The 22,436-nt window shown below is 34.1% G+C and overlaps 2 protein-coding genes and 1 long non-coding RNA gene across 3 annotated transcripts; 2 read left to right on the top strand and 1 right to left on the bottom strand.

The window, feature by feature from the left end:
• Nucleotides 1–1,956: 1,956 nt before the first annotated feature.
• On the bottom strand, nt 1,957–11,620 carry LOC128230099 (BTB/POZ domain-containing protein 6-like). The gene is made up of 4 exons (XM_052942111.1): nt 11,535–11,620; nt 7,111–7,210; nt 5,866–6,038; nt 1,957–4,309 (listed from the first exon to the last, which is right to left on the bottom strand). Exons 2-4 carry the CDS (start codon nt 7,195–7,197, stop codon nt 3,154–3,156), a joined length of 1,416 nt encoding a protein of 471 aa, XP_052798071.1. The 5' UTR covers nt 7,198–7,210; nt 11,535–11,620; the 3' UTR covers nt 1,957–3,153.
• Nucleotides 11,621–11,666: 46 nt separating this feature from the next.
• LOC128230100 (BTB/POZ domain-containing protein 2-like) lies at nt 11,667–21,692 on the top strand. Its single transcript, XM_052942112.1, has 4 exons — nt 11,667–11,730; nt 12,443–12,591; nt 15,877–16,004; nt 16,520–21,692. The coding sequence occupies exons 2-4, from the start codon at nt 12,457–12,459 to the stop codon at nt 17,580–17,582; spliced, it is 1,326 nt and encodes a 441-aa protein (XP_052798072.1). The 5' UTR covers nt 11,667–11,730; nt 12,443–12,456; the 3' UTR covers nt 17,583–21,692.
• On the top strand, nt 13,699–14,790 carry LOC128230111 (uncharacterized). Its single transcript, XR_008260175.1, has 3 exons — nt 13,699–13,904; nt 14,276–14,388; nt 14,675–14,790. It is a non-coding gene; the product is annotated as an uncharacterized LOC128230111 (long non-coding RNA).
• Nucleotides 21,693–22,436: the final 744 nt, after the last annotated feature.

The following is a 22,436-nucleotide window of genomic DNA, read 5'->3' as shown; positions in this document are numbered from 1 at the left end:
TGCTGTTAATTTCAATACTATGCAATGTAAATATTGGTAATATTCCCAGAATAATTCATGTCCTACAGCAGCCCACGTGGAGCTTTTTCTTTTGGATTATTTTATTTCAATTCATCTTTTGATATGCCCAAAAAAGTTTTGGTAATGTTACCAAATATTTCAAGATAATATAATTGTATTCAGGATGAATTTGAGAACGATAACGGAAAATGTTCGTAATTCATTTTGGGAATATTACCAAATATTTGTGACTATTCCTAGTTTAAGAATGATATAGAAAATCTCTCGGCATAATATGGATTATTTTGGGAATGTTCTCAAAAATGTTGAAAAGCCCCAGTTTTCAATACTATACTATGAACTGTTTGGTCCTACAGAAACTATTTGTGGAGTTTTCAAAGGCTTTTTGTTGAATTAGTCTGTTTCAGTTCATCTGGTAATATTCTCAAATAATTTTGGTAATGTTACCAAATATCACGATCAAATTGGTAATATTCCTAGAAAACCTGGACATTTTATTCCGAATCCTAGCAGAAAAAGGTCATCATTTATTTTGGGAATATTACCAAATATTTGTGACTTTTCATAGTTGAAAAATATTTTTGAAAATCTCTCGGCATAATATCGATAGTTTTGGGAATGTTCCCAAAAATGTTAAAACCCCCACTATAACTTTAAATACTATACTTTGAAATGTTTGGTAATATTCCCGAAAGGTTTTGGTAATGTTACCAGAAATTTCAAGATTAACTTTGGTAATATTCCCAGAAAACCTGGACATTATTTCCAACCCCTAGTTTTTATTAATTTTTAGAAAACCTCTCAACATACTATGGATACTTTTGGGAATATTACCAGAAATGTTGAATATTACCAGAAATGTTGAAAACCACACCATAACTCTTCAATACTATATTACAAAGTGTTTGGAATTATTTTCAAAATGTTTTGGTAATGTTACCAACTTTTCAAGATCAAATTGGTAATATTCCCAGAAAACCTGGACATTATATTGAGATTCCTAGCAGAAAATGTTCATCATTTTTTTGCGAATATTACCAAATATTTGTGACTTTTCATAGTTGAAGAATATTTTAGAAAATCTCTCGGCATAGTATGGATTATTTTGGGAATGTTCCCAAAAATGTTAAAACACCCACCACAACTTTCAATACTATTCTACAAAGTGTTTCGAAATATTTTCAAAATGTTTTGGTAATGTTACCAACTTTTCAAGATCAAATTGGTAATATTCCCAGAAAACCTGGACATTATATTCAGAATCCTAGCAGAAAATGTTCATCATTTTTTTGGGGAATATTACCAAATATTTGTGACTTTTCATAGTTGAAGAATATTTTAGAAAATCTCTCGGCATAGTATCGATTATTTTGGGAATGTTCCCACAAATGTTGAAATCCCCACCACAACTTTCAATACTATACTACAAAGTGTTTGGAAATATTTTCAAAATGTTTTGGTAATGTTGCCAAATTTTCAAGATCAAATTGGTAATATTCCCAGAAAACCTGGCATACTATGTATTCTTTTGAGAATATTACCAGAAATGTTGAAAACCACACTATAACTCTTCAATACCATACTATGAAGTGTTTGGTAATATTCCCAAAAATATTTCTTATCCTACAGAAATGCTTTGAGAACATTACAAAGGGTTTCTGTTGAATAAAAATGTTACCATGCTGAAAAGGGAAAGTTGCGTTTTCCCTTTTCATTTTGCGGTTTGTTTTATCAGAAAAGTTCAAGATGCCGTATGCCACCAGTAATGTGTTTCTTTGTGGCTTAAGAATGGGTAAATGTGTTTATATATGCGAAAACCCGAATATACACTATGATGTGATAGTTTCTTGAACACTCACAATGGTTGTGATTTTACGTTAGGGCCAGAGGCTTAACTTTGAGTGCGCCCCCACACATGAAACCAAAAATATATGCTTAAAAGTTGAATTTGGGAATGTGGGTGCCATCCTCAATTCACGAATTAGAAGTTTATTAGTCTAAAATGGGGTATTTTAGTGTATAATATGCATATTGTTTCTTAAATATTGTCATAAAAGTTCAATTGAAAGTATGGGGGGTGGGGGTATCCGCGTGTTCGGTGCTGCCCTATACATCCCATGGATCAGTTAATGATCACTACTATAGTCAATACATGTCCAACAATCAACGTTTGAACATAGCTTTCAATTAGTTTAAAAACGTCAAAACCCTTCAACAATCAAATTTTAACTTGTTCATACTTGTTCACACACCACGATCTGTGCACGTCACAAACACGTTTCCTTAAATGTGCAACACAATTTTGCGACCTCGATCATTCAAAACAATCAGAAATGTAAGCATCTGTACAAACACCAGAGCCACATCTTCACTAACACACTAGCACTCTCTACTAACCACAAACAAAATTAAGGTTACCGAAATTAATAGTACGTCCCGTCCCTATTTTCAATTTTCAAAAACAAACTAAAACATAAGCAATTTTGGACAATGCCATGCGGTTATTTGGAAAAATAAGTTGAGCCTAAAGTTGAGAAATGACTTGAAATATTTCATGATATCGGGTCCTGGTAGTCGACCTATGCTTCACCATGAACTGTGGGCCACACAATCATTTTTCGCAAGCAAATTGTTACGGAAAATGATAAATTTGCACAAATGTTCAAGTCCAGATTATCCGCGATGACTCAGTTGGCAGTGCTCCAGACTCGTTGTCGCAAATTATTCTTTGAGGCATCATAGGTAACTAGATGCTTACTCAAATCATTTACTCAAACACTCATTAAAAAAACATAACTTTGTCACTCAATCGTTATGAAGCTTAATTTTGAATAAAGCTGCCCACAAGTTCCCTTCTTCATTTAACAAAACGTCTCATTGAATCAACGTCCTCGTTCTTTTGCTGCCCATTGCTATCACGTGACTAATAAATCGCACCAGAGTTATCACGTGACTTGTAAATCTCGCCAGGGTTATCACGTGACTTGTAAATGAAAGGTCATTGGTTAAATGGTTATGTTTATATCAGTATGGTTCAGCGTCATGTTGCAATTATCCGACGGTACTTGTATGATTTTAACGGAATGAATTTCATGTGGGCTGACGATGTAGAATGAAGTCTATACGTTTGATTTACACAATAGTAAACTTCAAAGCAGCTATTTGTCCAATATTTGTATTAGTGTTATTAGTCGAATACTGGCTAGTCATAAAGTTAAACTCTATCCCATCAGCGAAGACCTTTGCCTTTCCATTTTTGCCGTAGAATGTATTCCCGCCATTTATTGTAAGAATAAGATGATACTCCGTTCCTGCTTTTAGGTGCACACCGTATGAGCCAGTGTCATTTTCAATCCCGACCTCATATAGACCCGAGGCATTTGTTAACTGACAGGGAACTTTCATGTCAGTTTCACTGACCTGCTTTTTAGTGTCCATTAAAGCTACAGTAACATCAAGCGTGCCATTATCCTTACAAGTTCCGTAGATATCGATGTATTTTAGAATAATGTCTCCGCTCACGGTGAAGGCTATTGCGTCCTTCCTGTTGCTACGGTAACCCCAGCCTATTCCCCTCTCCGTAAACCGACTCACGTATCCCTGCTTTTCTGTTTCTGATGTTGCTAAGATTGGTCGACTTCCGGTAGTATGAAGCCCTCCAACAGTAGGGCCATTTTCCAAGTGTGGCGAAAATTTGAACGGCACTTTCGGGGCCGTCCTTTTCTTGGTTTCGAACTTTAAACTCTGTATTGCGTTCTTCGCTTTTAAAAAATACTTCAACAGTTGAACTTCCTCATGCTCTGTAAGCAGGCCCTTTTCAGAGATGTTCTCAGTGAAGTAGTCCTGACTCAGCAATGGAAACCGTATAAGATAGATCATGTCACCGAGGACTTTACGCTGGTTTTTCCCGTTGACTTCCATATGAGCGGTCTCACACTCTTTGCTGACCCAGAGCAGGACAGCCGTACACAGAACTTCCTCATCTATGACCAACATCTCATGCTCTAGTATCTCCTTCAGGAACGAACGGGGCAGGATGGAGAACGTCCCACTCTGAAACACCTTAAACGGCTGATTAAAAACATACTCCAGACATTTGTGCTTTATAAGTTCTGTCATGTGATTTTCATTTTTCCGTACGAACGGACAAAACATTTCGGCGTCCATAGTTTCTAGTTGTATAGCTACCAGCTGTTTTATGAGTTCTCGGGCTCCGTATCTTTCAGCTAAACTTAGGACCTTGTCAACAGAGATTCCCTCGATTTTTAGTTCTCCTGTATACAAATACCTGAAAAACGAAACATTAAAATTAATGTATGGAGCAGTGGTCAGCAAATTTAATAAATTCAACTGTCATAGTGTTTAAATTCTGTCACAGTGACGAATACGGGCCGAATACCGCCTGGAAACAGGAATGGAAAAATAATTGTTTGGAAAGGGGCCATAACTGCGAGTTTTTGTACACTACATTTCCACTCATCATGCTTGACCAAAGTATGTTGTATGATTAAAATCCAGTGAGTAATTTAAAAGTTATGTTGCTAACAAGAAAAGTGACAACGGATATTAAATATTTTATTAGCTGAAATAGAGTTATGGTTGTTCTTGTTCACTAGAATTCCTCTCATTGTGCTTTACCATTGTATGAAGTTTAATTAAATTCCATCCAGTAGTTTTCAAGTCATGCTCCGGACAAGGAAAATGATAAAGGGCAATAACTTATTAGCTTAAATAATGCTACGGTTTTTGTACAATGCACTTCCTCTCATAATGTTCTTCAATTCTATCATCCTATGAAGTTTTATTAAATTCCATGTAGTATTTTTCAAGTTAAGCTCCGGACAAGGAAAAGTGCAACCGACCGACCGACCAACCACAGAGTGACTCCAATACCCTCTTCAAACTTTGATGTCGGGGGTATCATAAATATCGTTGGCAATGTGTGCACTATATAGCAAAGTTTAATGTCTTTAGCGCTGTAATAATTAAATAAGTTTTAAAGATGCAAATAGAATACCACATTGCGGTCATTTAATACGAAATGTATTTACCTCATGTGCTAAAAAGTCGCCAAGGATCGTGTTTATCAATTTAGGAAAACAAACATTATTCATTATTGAATGACACCTCATTTATTATCCTTTCTATATTTAACATAACATTTTTCAAGTGAAAATGTATAATTCAGAAGAATTAAAATAAATATGTTCAATGTGACTCAGTTAAGAGATATATATAATTTATAATAATATAAATATATATTATAAGTATCTTCCATGGCCGAGAGTGTAAGATAGGTTCATCCCTATCCATTGGGAGAACCTATCTTACACGAGCGGCTATGGTAGATGTTTTTTCTCCCACCTCAGTTAAACAAAATTAAGTAAAACTGTATTTTTTTTGCTGGAACTCTTTTGTGCCTAGTGAAAATAATTGCGTATGGATATGTGATAATTCGTGGTTGTCATGGTTATGCGCGCAGTTATTCAGATTATGTTAATAGTGAAATTGGTCTTTAAATAATTCTGAGGAGAGTGAAGCATTATTTCTTGAGGTGCATGAAAACCTCTTTATGGTGACATTTGAAGCAAGAAATAATTAATAAGCTTTCTAAATATTGCACCAAGACAAGGTTTCTACGATGCTACAGACGACAGTCTTCAACAAGAGAGGTAATTACAATGTGATGACCATTAAAAAGGAGTTCCACACGGGCGTTTTATCTTTGCTCGTGGGCAAGATAAGAATTTCTATCATGATTAAATTTTGGGATCTACTTATCTGAGGTGGGAGAAATATATATCCACACAATAACGATGTATTGATCAGCGAACATCGGCATACCTGAGAAAGCAAGTGAACTCCTCCGGGGCGATTTCTGGCAGCGAGATATCCTTCTGCGGGAGGCCGTCCGCCAGCTCCCGGAACCAGACGACACTTCGCGCCATCAGCACTACACTGTGTGCCCCCATACGCTCAAGGTCCAGCCCCAGCTCGAAAAACATGTCACATGCAACCTGCCAAGCACACAAATGGCTTATAACAAGTATTAATATCACAGGGGTCATACGCAGTATATAAATTATAAGCTAGGAAAACATAACAATAGTTTGCTGCTGTCCCATGTGGTTAATAATATAATAATTATTAATGTTACAATGAAGAAATAACAGAATAAGAGGTCTCAAACTTGGCAGTGTTTGACAGTTTGAGGAGTCTCAGTTTGAGGAGTCTCAGTTTGAAGATTCTTTTTGGCGAGTCTCAGTTTGGTGAGTCTCAGTTTTGGCGAGTCCCAGTTTGAGGAGTCTCAGTTTGAGACCCAGACTAAGACTGAGTTATGCATTTCTTTAAATACAGTGTTCTCAAAATGAACCAATTGGCCAAGCGGCCAGCCAAAGATTATTCAAATGGCAATTTGACTGCCTAAAACTTAAAAAAAAGTGATTTTTTAAGAAGAATAAGTAGTAACTGGTCGATTACTTTATTACTTGAGACGGTTCAACCGAAACTTATTTGAGAACCTAGTGATATTACAAAAGTTTTTTAAGTTTGTCCTTTTATACAAAAATTGTATTAACTTCTAGTAAAACTTCTAGTTCAATACTATTATATTTTGCCGGGCCGATTTCAGTAACAGAAAATCGCTAAAAGATCGGTCCGAAAACAATTCGGTCAAAAACGGATGAGTCAGTAAAACAAGATGTGTCGTAAGACAGCGCGCTCGACTACGCTGCTTTGATTTAGAAGTGAATACACTATTGATGTTTGTGCCTGTCAAAAGCAATAAAAATCAAATTAAAAAGTAAACAGTGACAATTAATCTCGGGGGCCCAAAACACAATCGCATGAAAGGTCTCTATAAACTCTTTATATATACCAAGTTTGCTCGCAATATGTCAACCCTTACTTAAGTTATACAATACCAACCATTTTTCTATTTATAATAACTTTGACCTTGACCTTGATCCTATGGGCCTCAAACGCAATCTCATAACCTCTTCCTATATACCAAGTGTGGTCACTAGTCGAGCTAAAAATAGGTCACAGATGTTAGGTATGAACTGAATTTTTAATCTGAAATCTCCGTACCTGGTTTACAAACAAGTGCCAGAGGCCTTCTCCCACCGCCAAGGGGGACTGCCAGTCTTCGTTCAACATCGTCTTAATCGCCGCCATATCACTGTCTCAACTGCAAAATACATGTATTTATATATACATACTATCCAACACATTCTAAAACATTATATTTATATTTTTTGTATATTTCAAATCGTGCACATAACTCATCAATGTTAAAGGGCGAACAGTGTAATAGGCATACCTGTACCTACAAAAGCTCATACATTTATTGTAGATTGCCCTACATAATTGCCTAATCATGCATGTTGCTTTATTTCTAGAAAATAGAAGTGTCACTCTATTTCAACACAATGTAAAGTCCATTAGATAATTGTTGGCGAAACGGAAAAAAATGCCGTGCCCTTCACTGTGACAATTATGAAACATTTCTGAAAAAGTATCTTTATTGACATTGTTCTATGACTTTGAATGCAATAAGTTAAACTTGACGATTAGTGATGGCATACAAGCCAAAATATATTATAGCCAATGACCCCTTTACCTTCGATATGTGATATGCAGTCTTCCCATGATGAACCAAGTGTTTTTAATTCTTAAATGTATGGCCAAGTAACAGCAAGGGATTTAGACAAATGACCCTCGAGTGTGATCTTGACCTTTGACCTTCAGTCATGGGTCTTGAACGCGACACAACGTCTTTTCATGTTACATATTTAGTTATTTAAACAAAAAAATAATTATATAATTAAGTTACAGTCCACAGAAGCTAAAACACATCTTAGGAACCAAAGACCCTTCGGTATAACCTTCATTTTGACCTATAGACATGCGTCTAATGCACAGGACATTTTTACTCATGAAGATGATGTTGAACATGTTTGCCAAGTTATTTTAAATCCCCAATGCATTGCCCAAGTTACAGCCTGGACGAGCCAACATCCGACGCACGGACGGACGAATTTTGCACGCACATGCACCAAACCACAATAGAGAAAAATGAATGTTAAAAAACTGAGAGTTTACATTTAAACCAATACTGGTAATTTTTAAACATCTTTACCAGTTAGAACCCCAAATGTTAATGTATTAACATTTTCTTCTGACGAAGACGAGGCTTGAACTTCCCTTTTTGATGGATTTTAACGGGCTACAGTACATGTATATAACTAAAAACCCGGGCCCTATGTATTACTGTAAATATTGTTAAATTGACATTTGATGACCTGTTTTAAGATGCTGAAATGCGTAATAAATGCATGTTTCTGCACTGTTTCCCGAACTACCCTAAAAAAATCCGCATGTCGCTGTGTTTTATTTTCTTTCCTGTTTAGTTCATTAATGGATTCTTTTCAGCAATTTTCCTTATAATAACATTTAGCATACAACTACAACAACTCAATCAAACAATAGTTAAAAATATCCCTAACACTGTCATGCTATGGGTCAAGTGTAAAGTCCCTTGACATCTCGACCAAGTTCATTGCTAGGTGACTACCGCGTATGGTTAAAGAACACCGTCGACAGTGTGAAAGGCAGGGTCTATTTCAGAACATTTTTAGTTTGAAAGAAATTATTTGAAAAGTAAATTATCTTTAAAACATATCATTCGTCATGTCGATTCATTTATGTTTTACAGCATTTAATTTATACCTATTCAATTTAGCTCGATTTTTGAAGACTGCTGAAAGTTTAGAGGCCAGTAGAAGGTTCCCAAAGTATGACTTGATTAGTAGCCATGAGGGAAATACAGGTATTTACTTTGGTGCTCACAAGGTGAAATATTTTTCGATCATACACTGAAACAAACATTTTTTTTTCTTCTTTTTATTATATGCCTGAAAAGTACACAAAATCACAAACCATTATGTCAAGTTTGAGGGCCATGGTTGCAGGTATTGTCAAGTTAATACTCGGACAAGCTTTTCACATCTAAGGTCACTGTGACCTTGACGTATGACCTGATGACCTGAAAATCAACAGGGTTAATCAAGTGGCCACATCCAACCTCCAAGTAAAATTTGAGGATCACTGTTACTTTTTGACATTCAATGTCACAATGACCTTGACCTTTGAGGCTATGACCTCATAATCAATAAGAGATCATCTTCTGGTCATGCAAAACCTGTAAGTCAAGTCTGAGGACCATAGGTCAAGGCATTGTCGATTTATCACTCGGATGCTTCAGACTACCAGCTGACTGACCTACTGACCAACCAACCGACCCACATACATGTGCAAAGCAATATACCCCTCTTCTTCAAGAGAGGGCACATTTAACATCATCCTCACCATTTTATTATCATTTCCACTACAGTTTCATAATTATTATTATTATTTTTATTATTATCATTATTATTATTATTTATATTTTTTAAACATCTTTATACTGTGTTTTTATAGTTAAGTGTTTATTATATAGTATTATTATAATAATATATAAATATATACAGTGGTCGAAATTAGCACAAGCCCGCAAGCCCTGCACTGGTAAATATCTTCCGGGCTTGCTCAAATTCTGAATATTATATAGCACAGCTTGTTTAAAAATATGATTCCATGCAATAGTATAAGAATTCGGGCTTGTTCATCGAAAGTCAAATTTCAATGACTGTATATATTTATATTATATTAAATATATAGTACAGGGGTATGTTTGTTCACAAAAAAACCTTGAACAAATAATAATATTTTTACCCTTATATTAGATGAAACCAGAAATTACTATATTTTTTTAGGGTTTTGAAAGGCAGAGAAGTACAAACTCCCCAAAATGCATACAATAACATATTTGGAAAGCCATGCTTAAAAATAGTATCTGCTATTTTTAAGTATATGCATTTTTTATTTGTGAAACCTGTAAGTTTTGTTCTTCATGGGACCCCAATATATAAATATAAAGGTATCTTAAAATATATATGCATATTTGTAAAAAAACCCAAAACAATTAAATTTGAAAAGCTTGGTATTTATGTTCATGGGATCCCAATATTTAAATATGTAAACTATCATTCACACGGGGATCATGTGATAAAGCAATCCCTGATAAAATTGCTAAAATGATCAAGATAAACACAGAAAACAAGGACCCAGCATGTTGATGTCACTGAAGAATAAAACTTATATTTATTTATAAACATAAATACTGGGATTGTACTGTAATTTCAGTAAAGATATCATATGAGCCACATGTTCCACATTTTTTTTGTGGTTTAAATGTTGAAATCTTAGATCATTCATGGCTTAGCCAGAAACTCGACACCCCCATTTGATACATTTAAAAAAAATAATGATGTTGATTACATTTTCTTTAATGTGAACATTATTTAAGCCAATTCAAAATGCACTTTTCTGTTTTCAACTTATTAGTTGCACAAGTTTGTGCATAAAGTAATTTGTTTGTTTTTACATTTTTCATGACAAACGGCAAAACCTTAATTTTATAAGAGCTTTTATAATATATATTTAATTACATAATTTGTGAATGAAATGTAGTGAACGGTACCTTGGAGTTCAGGATTTCAGACTGAGACGGTATGATGTAAAGTCAGCCCATGTTTTAGTGCTTTTTAGCAATGGGATTTATCTCGCAAAATTAACCTCAAATATATTCTACAGACATTAAGTATAGGTGGTTTTTTTTCAAAAGAAACCCCTGGCTTTTTAGGGCCTAAAAAGCATCACTAAGGTGTGTGGCATGTATTTTTTTCTATAAAAAAGAAGTCATTTTTTTGTAGGCATTTAACTTTCATAATACTAAGCTAAATTAATAATACAGTATATAATAGCTTATATTTGTCATGCATGATTCAGATTGGGGTAGAAAATGAAGGAGTTATACAAATTCAAAGGGAGAGGGGAGAACTCTTATACACTACACAGTGTACAGAAATATGCTATATAAGCTTCAACCTACAAGTAATCTTAAGATGCAATAGAAATATTTCGTCAATGCTTTTCTGTTGAAATGTTTACAGTAGCTGTCTCCGTGGCCTAGTAGTTAAGGCGTCAGCCTACAGGCAGTAGGTTGTGAGTTCGATCCCTGGCTCTTCATACCGAAAGACGTTAAAAGTTGGTACAAAGCTTTAGTTAATTATGGCATTTGCAATTGTCTGCATCTATATAGTGGTGTAGTGCAAGGATTTTGAATCAAGAAAGGCATATCTATTTATAACGAGAACTTCATATATATACAGCTAGTAACATTATCGATATGACTGTTTATGTTATTTATGTTAATAAGGCAAACATATCTAGCATTAGGAAATGCATCCGAATTTCATGCTGTATCCGAAATAACATAAAATCACTTTAAGTATTACGCAGCAAACAATTAACTGGTAAACGGTAATACTGAAACATATTATCTCATGTGTGACAACTTTATTGCACTGTATAACTACCAAATGAAGATGAAGAATTACGGGTAAACTCACCGTAAACGTTTCAAATGCTATGCTAATAGAAAATAGCCACCATGTTTAACACAGCTTGGGAAACCAATAAAAGTATTGCGGAAACCCAGTAAACTATTTTTAGCAACTTTTGGGTTTCTCCCTAAACATGTGTATTGCTATATATTGGCGAACATGATGGGTTTATCCATCAGTCGACGAGCGCTTCATGACTAAGGTCAGTAATATTATTCTTGTTTGATCGGTTTAAACTGATATACTGTTTAGTTGGAACTGTACTTTATTTATTTTTACAATTTAGAGTACAGTATATCACTTATATATACATGCATATATGTTAATGTTTATATACATGTAAATGCATTTTAAATGAAGATTAATATATTACTTATTAGTGACATTTGTGATACATCCCCATTATAAGAGAAGGGTTATAAGAAGAGGGTTGTCTGGTTAGCGCAGTGGTTAGTGCAATCGCTTCTCACCTAGTGCCAACCCGGGCTCGATTCACGGCCTGGGCGCATGTGAGTTTGGTTTGTGGTCACCAAGTCGGACAAGTGGGGTTGCTCCTGGTACTCAGGTTTCCCTCAGAACACAAGACCACACTCTCGCACAACATCCTGCCAACAAGAGTGATTAATATAAGTTGCAATTTAGCTTGTTTCACGATCGTTGTGAAAATGAATAAGTTTGAAATTAAACTATCCTCATTATACGTTATACGACATATGTTTGTTTTTATGCATTATGTGTCATTTGATCATCAAAGTATATACTGGGTTTCCAGTGACCCTTAATAACTTGGGCATGTCACCTTGTGTATATTTAGAGAATTGAGAACATTTATACATATAATAAGGTAATGCAATAGATCCAGATAGCTTTATATAATATGTAAATTACACTGATAATGAATTGGTTTAATTTAGATTCTCTATCAAGAATGGCGGAAGGGAGGCAGACTAACGACTGGCAGTCGCAGATGCCCACCATCTCGGAATGTAACAAGTACATGTGGGAACATAAGCTTGCATGTGACATCACTTTCCTTGTTGGTATTACCAGGACAAAAATTCAGGTAACGGCTTGATGTAGTCTAAAATAAAAGACGTTCAAAACGAAGGATTTGCCGTATAATTCAAAAAAAAATCTGTCCACATACAATTATTTGGACTACACAGCCTGATGATGGTGTTAGTTTAAATTAGTATCCATATCTACATGATATATTTTTTCTTGATTGTTAATCTTGGAACGATATTCTGCTATAATTAAAACAACATTTAAAAGCGTTATAGGTCAAACAGTGATGGATAACTTCAATGTTCAAACTGGGCTGAAACTGATCACATGAAGACAGTTAATTTTATTTCTCCTCTCACCTGTAATATTCTTTAATATTTTGGAAAAAAACAACAATAGGGAAACACACACTAAAACACCAGTAAGGAAGAAACTGAACTCCAACAATCTGTGAGAGAGCAGCTTAAGGGAACTCATTCACAGATTTTATGTGGGGCACATTGTTTTGAAAGTTTAAAAATAAAAAGATTAAACAGCAGCTGCAAGATACCCGTACGAAAAAATCAGGCGTAAACCAGCTGGTTGGGACACGGAAACCAGGCGGAAACCAACTGGTTTTCTGTATTACGTGTCTAAAGGAGCAGGACACGTAAAACGAACCCAAAACCAGGCGTAAAATATCCTGATATGAAGACACGTAAATTCAAACCAGGCATAACTTTTCGAAACCAGGCGTAAAGTTGGACTTAGACATTTTCGCAATAAGCAAAAGGCGTAAATTGAGACTTGGAATATTTTTGGTTCCATACTAGGCATTAAATATAATACTTTGACATTTTTCTGTTGCTAAAGCTTAAATAGGAGTGTGCAAAAATAAGCTTGCTTTAAATAATTTTTGTTTTAACTCTTTATCTTTTTAACAGGAATACAGTTAGAAATTGATAATAAAATTGACTTTTTGTAGAGGATATTATAGATGAAACTGGAAAATAATTGAAAAATACTTATCTCCAGTATATAAGCAACTTGCCTTAGAATTGCTATTGAAAACTAATTATTTTATAGTAAAATTCAAATTTCTAACTCTTTATTTGACTCATGATTTATTTTGATAAAAAAGTTTAATACTGCTACATGTTATCAAAATTTCTCTCTCTATGAGTCCAGTTGTATCACACCCTGGGCTTATCAGTTCAATCAAAGGTCAGGCAGAAAGCTTCCTGGAGAGTTTTATCTAAGCCAATCAGCATCAGGTTAACATTCATCTGTGTAGGAAATTCAAATGTATGGAGAAGAATCATATGTAAACATGGCGGTTTCTGAAGCTCATTTTGTGTGGATCAACCTTTTCCCTAATCATTTAAAAAGGTAAGAACAGATTCAACATATTTCTTTTATAATATTCCACAGTAAAAAGAACATAAATAAATATGGTGAGTGATTAAGTATAATATTCTTTATCTGACAGCATTTAAACATTTTGAGTTTAATAATTGCTCAGTGAGGACAGTGAACCTCCATAACACAAATTGGATCACTGGGATGCAAGCCTCATGATTGTAATACAGTGTGTGTAATTATATGAATATATGCACAAGTTCTAATACTTGAAAGTTGGTATAATTAAGCTGCAATAAACTTCATATATACTGTTCTTTATAATTGACCCCCATAAGTTATCATTGATGATCATGTGGGTGTGTATGTATGTGCATTATGTCATTATTTTAATACTATAGATGGCCAATGTTGTGTCTGTGGCAAAGATGAGAATCCTGTTACCAAACAAGATAGGATGGGGAAAGTGGGAAAGCTAAAGAAAATAATGGTTGCGTCCCTGCTCAACCACATGGTGGGTTGCTGTATTATCTGCTATTACATTTAATTTTAACTTTCCAACTTTATTCTTTTTATGAATATAAACACATGTAGTCATGAAGTAGAACTATTAAGGGAATCAATGTATGAAGGGTTACAGTTTTAGAGAAGTTTATAAAAAGTATATTCTTCTAATAATACTGTACTAATGTAACAACATATATTTCTTATAGATATGTAAAACTATTGTCTTTTTGTTGACTACAACATTTGATCAATGTTTCATTGCAGTGAAATAAAAATTGATCTGATATTTACAGATGACTGTTACAAAAGAAATGCTGAATGACCTACTAGACAGAAAACAAGGACCAAGCTGAAAATCATATGAGCATCACCATTCACAGGCGGGATTCAGTGACTGTGGAGAAAGTGAAATAAAAACATTCTCCTGGTGATAGTAATATAAGCCTGTGTTTATATTGGTAACAGGTCTTATTTTCAAGAATCATGATAGTAATAAATAACATGTACCTGAACACTTATAATAGATATATGATACTGCACAGGAAATGCATTATGCTCAAATCAGTTACTGTGAAAAATTTATACATTCAAGTATTAAATCAATAAAATTCATTGCTTTATGATTTAACATTTTACATCGTTCTGTTTATAGACCTTACATGGATAATATGTTTTAACCTAGCTTTTTACGCCTGGATTTTTTTACGCCTGGTTTCATTTTTACGCCTGGAATTATTTTTACGCCTGGTTTTATTTTACGCCTGGATTTATTTTTGCGCCTGATTTCATCAAATTTACGCCTGGTTTTAAAGACCAGCTCATTTGCATAATTCGCCGTATTACGCCAGGTTTCCGCCTGGTTTTCTATCCAAAACCAACTGGTTTTTGATGAAAAACCAGCTGGTTTCCTGCTCTGATTCCGCCTGGTTTACGCCTGGTTTACGTGTATTAACCAGGCGGCTCTTTTCGTACAGGTACTTGTTTGAACAGAATTAAGTTATTCCAAGCCTTAAAGCTGCACTCTCACAGATTGAACGTTTTGACAACTTTTTTTTATTTCTTGTCTTGGAACGAGCTGATTTTAGGGAAAATGCATGGAAACCAGTTGTCAGCTATCTTTTATCATTGGTTTGCAGATATTCACGCAAATTTTTTTCAATTTCCAAGACAAAAAAAAGAGTTGTAAAAAGAGTAAATCTGTGCCACTTTTAATGATACCGTTTACAACAGCATGTACTAATTTTCTACAAAACTAAAGTGTTGTTTGATGTATTTTTCAATTAGTTGTTAACAATCAGGTAAACATGAACTTTTATAGACCTTTTATAATTGTAACAAGCAATTGGTCCACATTCATATTGAATCATGTGGAATAAAATAAATCAATGCCTGACCCTGTGAAACAAGAATGAGTCCCTTTAAATAATAATTATTTAAAAGTACATTCAATGGGAAATATGATTTTGATATATAGTTAATATTGTAAATATTTCAGGCCCATAAGTATGTGCTGATGGCGCGGAGTTCTGTTTTCTTCGCTATGTTTGCTGGTCTGCTTGCGGACAATAAAGAGAAAGTCGAAATACCAGACATCGAGGAGGAAACATTCAACACATTTATGAAGTAAGAATGTGTATTTTTAATAAATCACAGAGAATAATATTAATTATCCAGCGATAAACCAAAGGTTTTGGAAGGGTAATATTTATATATATTTTTATAGAAACTCAAGATTATTTAAAAACTGCCATAATTAAATGACCTTTCAAATTACTAAATATCTTTTAAGCCAAAATGATAAAGTGAAGGGTAAGATGTTATGATATTGGAACAACATTTCAAAAACGTATCTGTAAAGAGTATTGAGTTATTGAAAATATTAGTTACTATATGCTATTACCCCACTAGTTTTTTTGCTCATCAAGGGACATAACTCATTAAAAAAACTGAGCCAAAGTAAAATAACATGTTATGTATGTGTTTATTGCATAAAACAAATGCCAAATCTCAATCAAATATTAGTTGATTTGTAATGTAAACATTGTTATCTATAATTTCATTTAACTTGTCATAAATTTTACTTTTTTTGCATATTATCATTGCCTCACGTAATTCATTAATGCATGGTTTCTCTGCAGGCACATGTATTGTGACGAGGTCAATCTGACTGGAGATACTGTGCTGCCACTGCTTTACTGCGCTAAGAAGTACAACGTCCAGAACCTCATCAGCAACTGCCTAAATGTTCTAAAGAAAAACATGAGCACCGCTAACATCTGTGTCATCATGGAAAGTGCACACACATTTGTTGATGAGGAGCTCTTTAAAAGGTGCCTCAAGAAAATACTCTTAGAACCTATTCCAGTCTTCAACGAGGATTCAATATCAGAGCTGTGTACAGAATGTCTTATCAAAATCATTCAGGACAATTCCTTACCAGCGAAAGAAGAACAGGTTTTTGAAGCTGTTCTAAGGTATGCTAAGAACAAATGTAAAAGTCTTGGTAAACAACTAGTGCCGGAAAATTTGAGACAAGTTCTCGGTGATGCTATTAAATATGTTCGATTCCCTGTGATGTCATCAGAATTCTTTTCTGACGTTGTTGAACCATCTGGAATCCTCACTGACCATGAATCATTGAAGCTGTACAGATACTTTGCCAGGAACAAGCAAGGAGACTGTGGTGGATTCGATAGAAGGGAGAGAAAATACCTTTTTTCCGTAAAAAGGTTTGGCAAAATCGACTCTGGATTCAGCTACAAGCGCAAGAACGTTGACGCCATTAGTTTTGAATGTTCAGAGGACATATCCTTGAAGGGTATTTTTATCTACGGGACGGACCAGGGTCCTGGAGATTTAGGACTGAATGTAAGGTTGGTGCAGGAGCCCTATGGGGCAAATCTGACAAATAAACAAGCCCCACTTGAGTGTGACGGCAAACAGAAAGAATACAGCTTCATGTTCGACGAACCACAAACTATCAAAAAAGGCAAGAAGTATACTGTTGCTGTCACCATTGAAGGACCAACAACGTTTTTTGGCAATGAAGGTGTGGAAGAAGTTATGACTGAGAGAGTTAAGTTTACATTCAGCAGGTCTGCCAAGAGCACAAATACCACATGTCCAGAGTGGGGCCAGATTCCAGGACTTATATTCGAGTTGCCTTCAGCAAACACCGACATTGAGCCAATGGAGACATAAAGCTTGACCTATTCAGTAAATCATTTTGCTGTGTCCGGGATTCAGCTGGATGCATTATATTAGTGTTGTTTATTCCGGCCCATTTTCTGGGCCAAAATTGGGCCACATTCCTCTCCCCAAAAAGTGTATGTTCCCCTGCCAAGGGAGAAATATCCCCTTTTAAGTAGCAATGACCTCTAGGTTTAGCTATTGTTACAATATAGTGCCATTCATGAACATTACCATAGGCTTGTCAAATAAGGTTTGCAAACAAGTTTTATAAATCATGTTAGTATTATTCCCTTTTTTACCAAAACTAAGTTATATTTCCCTCATCAAGAGTCAATGGTGAAGGTTGAAATAATCCTTGGGCAGTTCGCAGACTGTATCATGACCATGCATTTAAGGATTTTCAAAAAACTTGCCATGTAGTTTAACCATGACAAGGTGGTGCTTCAAGCAAGAGACCCAAATCTGTACCTCAAAGGTTAAAGTCACCCTTAGAGGGCAAAGGTTGAAATGATCCTTGTCGGGCTTAAACTTGACCATGTGTTATAGGATTTTCAAAAAACTTGCCATGAAGGTTCACCATGATGAGGTGGCGTGTCCCGCACAAGTCCCGGGTCTGTACCTCAAAAATCAATGTCATGCTTAGAGGCCATGGTTGAAATATGTCTTAGTCAAAGGTTCTTTCTACGGGCTCAACCTATCGCCTGTTGGTGTGTAGTCTTGTTTTATCCGGAATTTTAGATCCCCTGCAAAAACTGGAAGCAACTTAATTTTACTTATGCGGCTGTGAGATTTTATACATTACTGTGCACATAACATGTTGTAAATTTTTGATTTTGTAAACTAATACCAGCTGTGCAATTACCAGTACCTTTAAACGGGTGTACATAATACTTCCAATGGTTATTAATGTTCATGATGATCTTTGTATATGGGTGCTTTTCAAAATAATGAGGCTTTTTCTTTTATCTCTCCTAACTTTTATTCCTTTCACTTTTGGAAAGTGTTTTCAGGCACATTATGGACCAATCAATGCTGTTAAGAAAATTGTTGAGTTTCAAATGGATGGTTCAATCAGCAAAATAGTTGTGTAAGAATATGTTGCTCAATTTGTCCCCTGTGCACTCAAAAAAGTGTGACATTTTACATGAAGACCTTTATTTAAATGTGTTTTATTTTTTGAAACTGAATGATATAGTATTTTGGTATTGTTTTTTATGTAACTGAACCCTTTCTCATTTTAAAAAACATACTTCAAATAAAAAAATATGTATAAACTTAACCAAATTTTAATGTCATATGACGGACCCCCATTCATTTAAAAATGAAGATAGAATATTCAACTCACATTGAGAACACTACCATTCCATTTAGGCACTATTTATATTTAAATACTATGTTATTTTAATAACTTTAACCTGTCAGCTTTATATAAATAACATAGTTTTATTATTTCATGCATTGTTTTGTCCGTAACTCAGATGCATGTCTTATTACTCCAAAATGTCCCCTGTGCACCTTTTCGGTTGTTAGTTGTCAGATTTCTATAATTTCTTCAATGAAATGATATTCTGCTGTATTTCCCAGAAAAGAAAGTTACAACAAATGCAAAAACAGTTTTCAGCCTCTCACATACAGAGATTTGAAGCATCTGCATTGGTTTAAAGCAATGTCCCCTGTGCACTCTGTTTTAGCAGTTTTCAATAAAATGTCATAACTGACAAATATGGTGCTATTTCAACATTATGAGAAGTGTGTATGTTATATTTAGGCATCACTTGATAGTTTAGCATCTTGATGGTAAGTGTGTTATAAATACTTTTTTTTTATTTAATTATAAAGCCATGAAATGTTTACTTTTAAAGGTTTATTAAATTAATTCAAATACAGTTTCAATAATGAGGCACATAAGATAACATATTTTGTTTAAATATTCTATTTTGATTTTATCATAACAATTAAACATTGAATCAAATTGAAATTATTCATGTAATGCTTTTATATGTGCAAGGTATAATATGCTTCAATTCAGTGCACAGGGGACATTTTTTTTATATGGATAGCACATATACCAGATTATAATTCTGCACAGGAAATAAGTACCCTAGTGGAAAAGCTTGTAGTTAAGCTTCCTTTTCCAAAGAGATTACATAGAAAATATGATAACAAATGAAGAAAAGACTGTTGAAAACATTAACAAAATGAAGACTAGGAAGCGCAGAGAATGACTTAGGAAAGATCAAAAGTTGCAGAAAATGTATGACAGAGATCGAGATACTCAGAGAAAAAGAGCAGAATTTGCCAGGTATTGCTCAAACCCTAAGAAAGAGGACAAATAGATCCTATATATGATTTACAAATAAAAGAAAAGAAGAAACTAAAGAAGCAGAGGCAGAGAAGAAATAAAATGAAGAGATTAATGAAGAAACAATAAAAGTCCAGAAAATGACAGACAGAATAAAAGGAGAAAGGTTAAAATGAGAAGGTATGAACACACACAGTTTAAGCAGCATCAGTTCAGAAAAAGCACAACATGCAAAACAACCCCTTGAGAGGGATTCCATGGCATGGGCCTCCACAATTAACCGTCTGGTAAAGAATGCCATACCGTGAAGGTCTTAAAATAAGTCATGTTGTAGAAAATTACACAATTGGTGATGTCTGTCAGTCATAGTCTTAAAAAAAGTAGGCACACTGACTAAATCAAGAAAAATTAAAAAGGCAGCTAGTATACACAAGCAATGCTAAGAATATGTGGAGTTGCAAGAAAAGTCTTTGGCAATTTGAGCGCCTAAAATGGACCAAAGTAAAACCATGTCAAAGCCAGGTGAAATTAAATCCTTGTGGAAACCAAAAGTTGAGAATTTTCTTGAAATTATTTCTTGAATAATGCCTAATAAAACAGATACTATTCTATTGAGAGACATCTTTTAATTTAGACATGTTCACCAAAGTGTTTAATGGTAACAGGTGCATTGAGACCAAAAACTTTATTCCACGCTGTGGACATATTTTATTCTATTGTTTAGAAATTTAGTTTTGTAGGCTTTAATGTAATCTTTCAAACATTTACAATATTGTTTCAAGCTTTACTGAAAGTACAGTTCCTCTTATTGTAAAAATGTTCACCAAGAAAAGTTAAGTTTTAAAAATAATTACATAATTAAAAATATTACGGTACTTGCATTATGATTTGTCCCCTGTGCACTCTTTCCATTACATAACAAAGTACTAAACATGTATGAATTCTAGTACTTTATATTACCATTGATGATATTTTCTTATTTTTGGACTCAATATGAAGTAATAAATGTTATATATGTGATTGTTTGCTGTAAGTTGTCCTCTTAGCCATTATTTTCCATTTGCATCATTACATGCTGTTGAATTTTGAGGAAATTGTTGTGAAAAATGTCATACTGAAGAAATTTTGAGGAATACACTCTATCATATACACAGAAATGTCTTAAGTTGATCACAAATAATTTTTTATTAACATAAAAGAGAATATAAATGCATATTATATTGGCTTCCAATATGTGTCCCCTGTGCACTGAAAAATAGCTCAATTTTTAAATGAAATGAATTTGTAAGTTACAATACATTCTTGAAATTTGGTATGTGGTCTATAAAGATGCATAAGGTGAGGTAAATGTAGATTTTCCCCTTATTTGATTTTTGTTTTAAATACAGCAAAAACTTTGTGAGATAACAATTTATTTTTGGTTTCAAATTTAGACAAAATGTGTTGATTTTTTTTTTCTTAAACAACTGAGTTATTATGCACATGACTACACACAGGTACCAATTACTGATTAAAAAATTCAGAAAAAAGCATCTGATTTATGCTAGGTTCTTGTCATAAGACACTTTTATAAATCACCCATATTGTTAGAAATGTTCGCAATATTTGGATTTAAGGTCAAAATATTTTTTTATTTGTATTTTCTGATACTTTCCCAAAGTTATTTCCATGTAATTTGAAGTATTTACTTTCATTTAAAATAGGTGACAATCATGAAAACTAGGTTTGAATTTTCAACCCCTATGTCACACTTTTGCCTCATTATTTTGAAAAGCACCCATATTATATATAATAATAAACTTGTATCAAATCTTGAAGTATATTGTACTTGTTGTGTAATTCAGTGTTCTCAATAATAACCTGTTGCCGGCGAAAATGGAGGGTTCAAATGGCAATTCGGCTGGTTCAAATTAGGAAAAATAAATGAATTTTAAGTAGAATAAGTAGTAGCTGTTCGATTACTTTACTATCTAAGACGGTTCAACCGAAACTTATTGAAAACCCTGGTAAGGCCTAAAATAAAAAAATTCTTGTTTGGAGTAACGCGACCGACCCATAAAAATCGTTGCCGACTGAGCGTTTCGAAAACATGGCTGACTGCAAGTTTGTCGAACGTGAACCGAACGAAATTACATTTTGTGTGACAATAAATTACTTAAATAAAAAAATTAAAAACAACTTTGTAAGAAAATTCAATGTCGACTACAAATGGTACGATGTATTTGATATTTTAATGGAGAATGATGAAACAATCCCGGAGAGCTACTACGACAACCAGTCTTTAAATATTATTCATTGCAAATATTATTTATTTCAAATATACCTTCATGATTGTGAAATAGCTAACAAAAAATTCCGATAGAATTGATTTTATTTGGTAAAACATGAAACATTTTACAATGTAAAATCAAGTGAACTACAAGTACACAAAGCCATTGTATGATTGTATGTAAACCAATTTGTTTCACATTTTCGTTTGCTTATCTTGAGTGTCATAAGTTTGTTTTGTTGAGTTCATCTCTGTGTCAGTCTTAAGTAGATTGAAATTCTTTGAAATTAAA

The sequence above is a fragment of the Mya arenaria genome, chromosome 4 (assembly GCF_026914265.1).
Source record: "Mya arenaria isolate MELC-2E11 chromosome 4, ASM2691426v1".
NCBI lineage: Eukaryota > Metazoa > Mollusca > Bivalvia > Myida > Myidae > Mya > Mya arenaria.
This window is presented reverse-complemented; position numbering and strand designations above follow the sequence as displayed.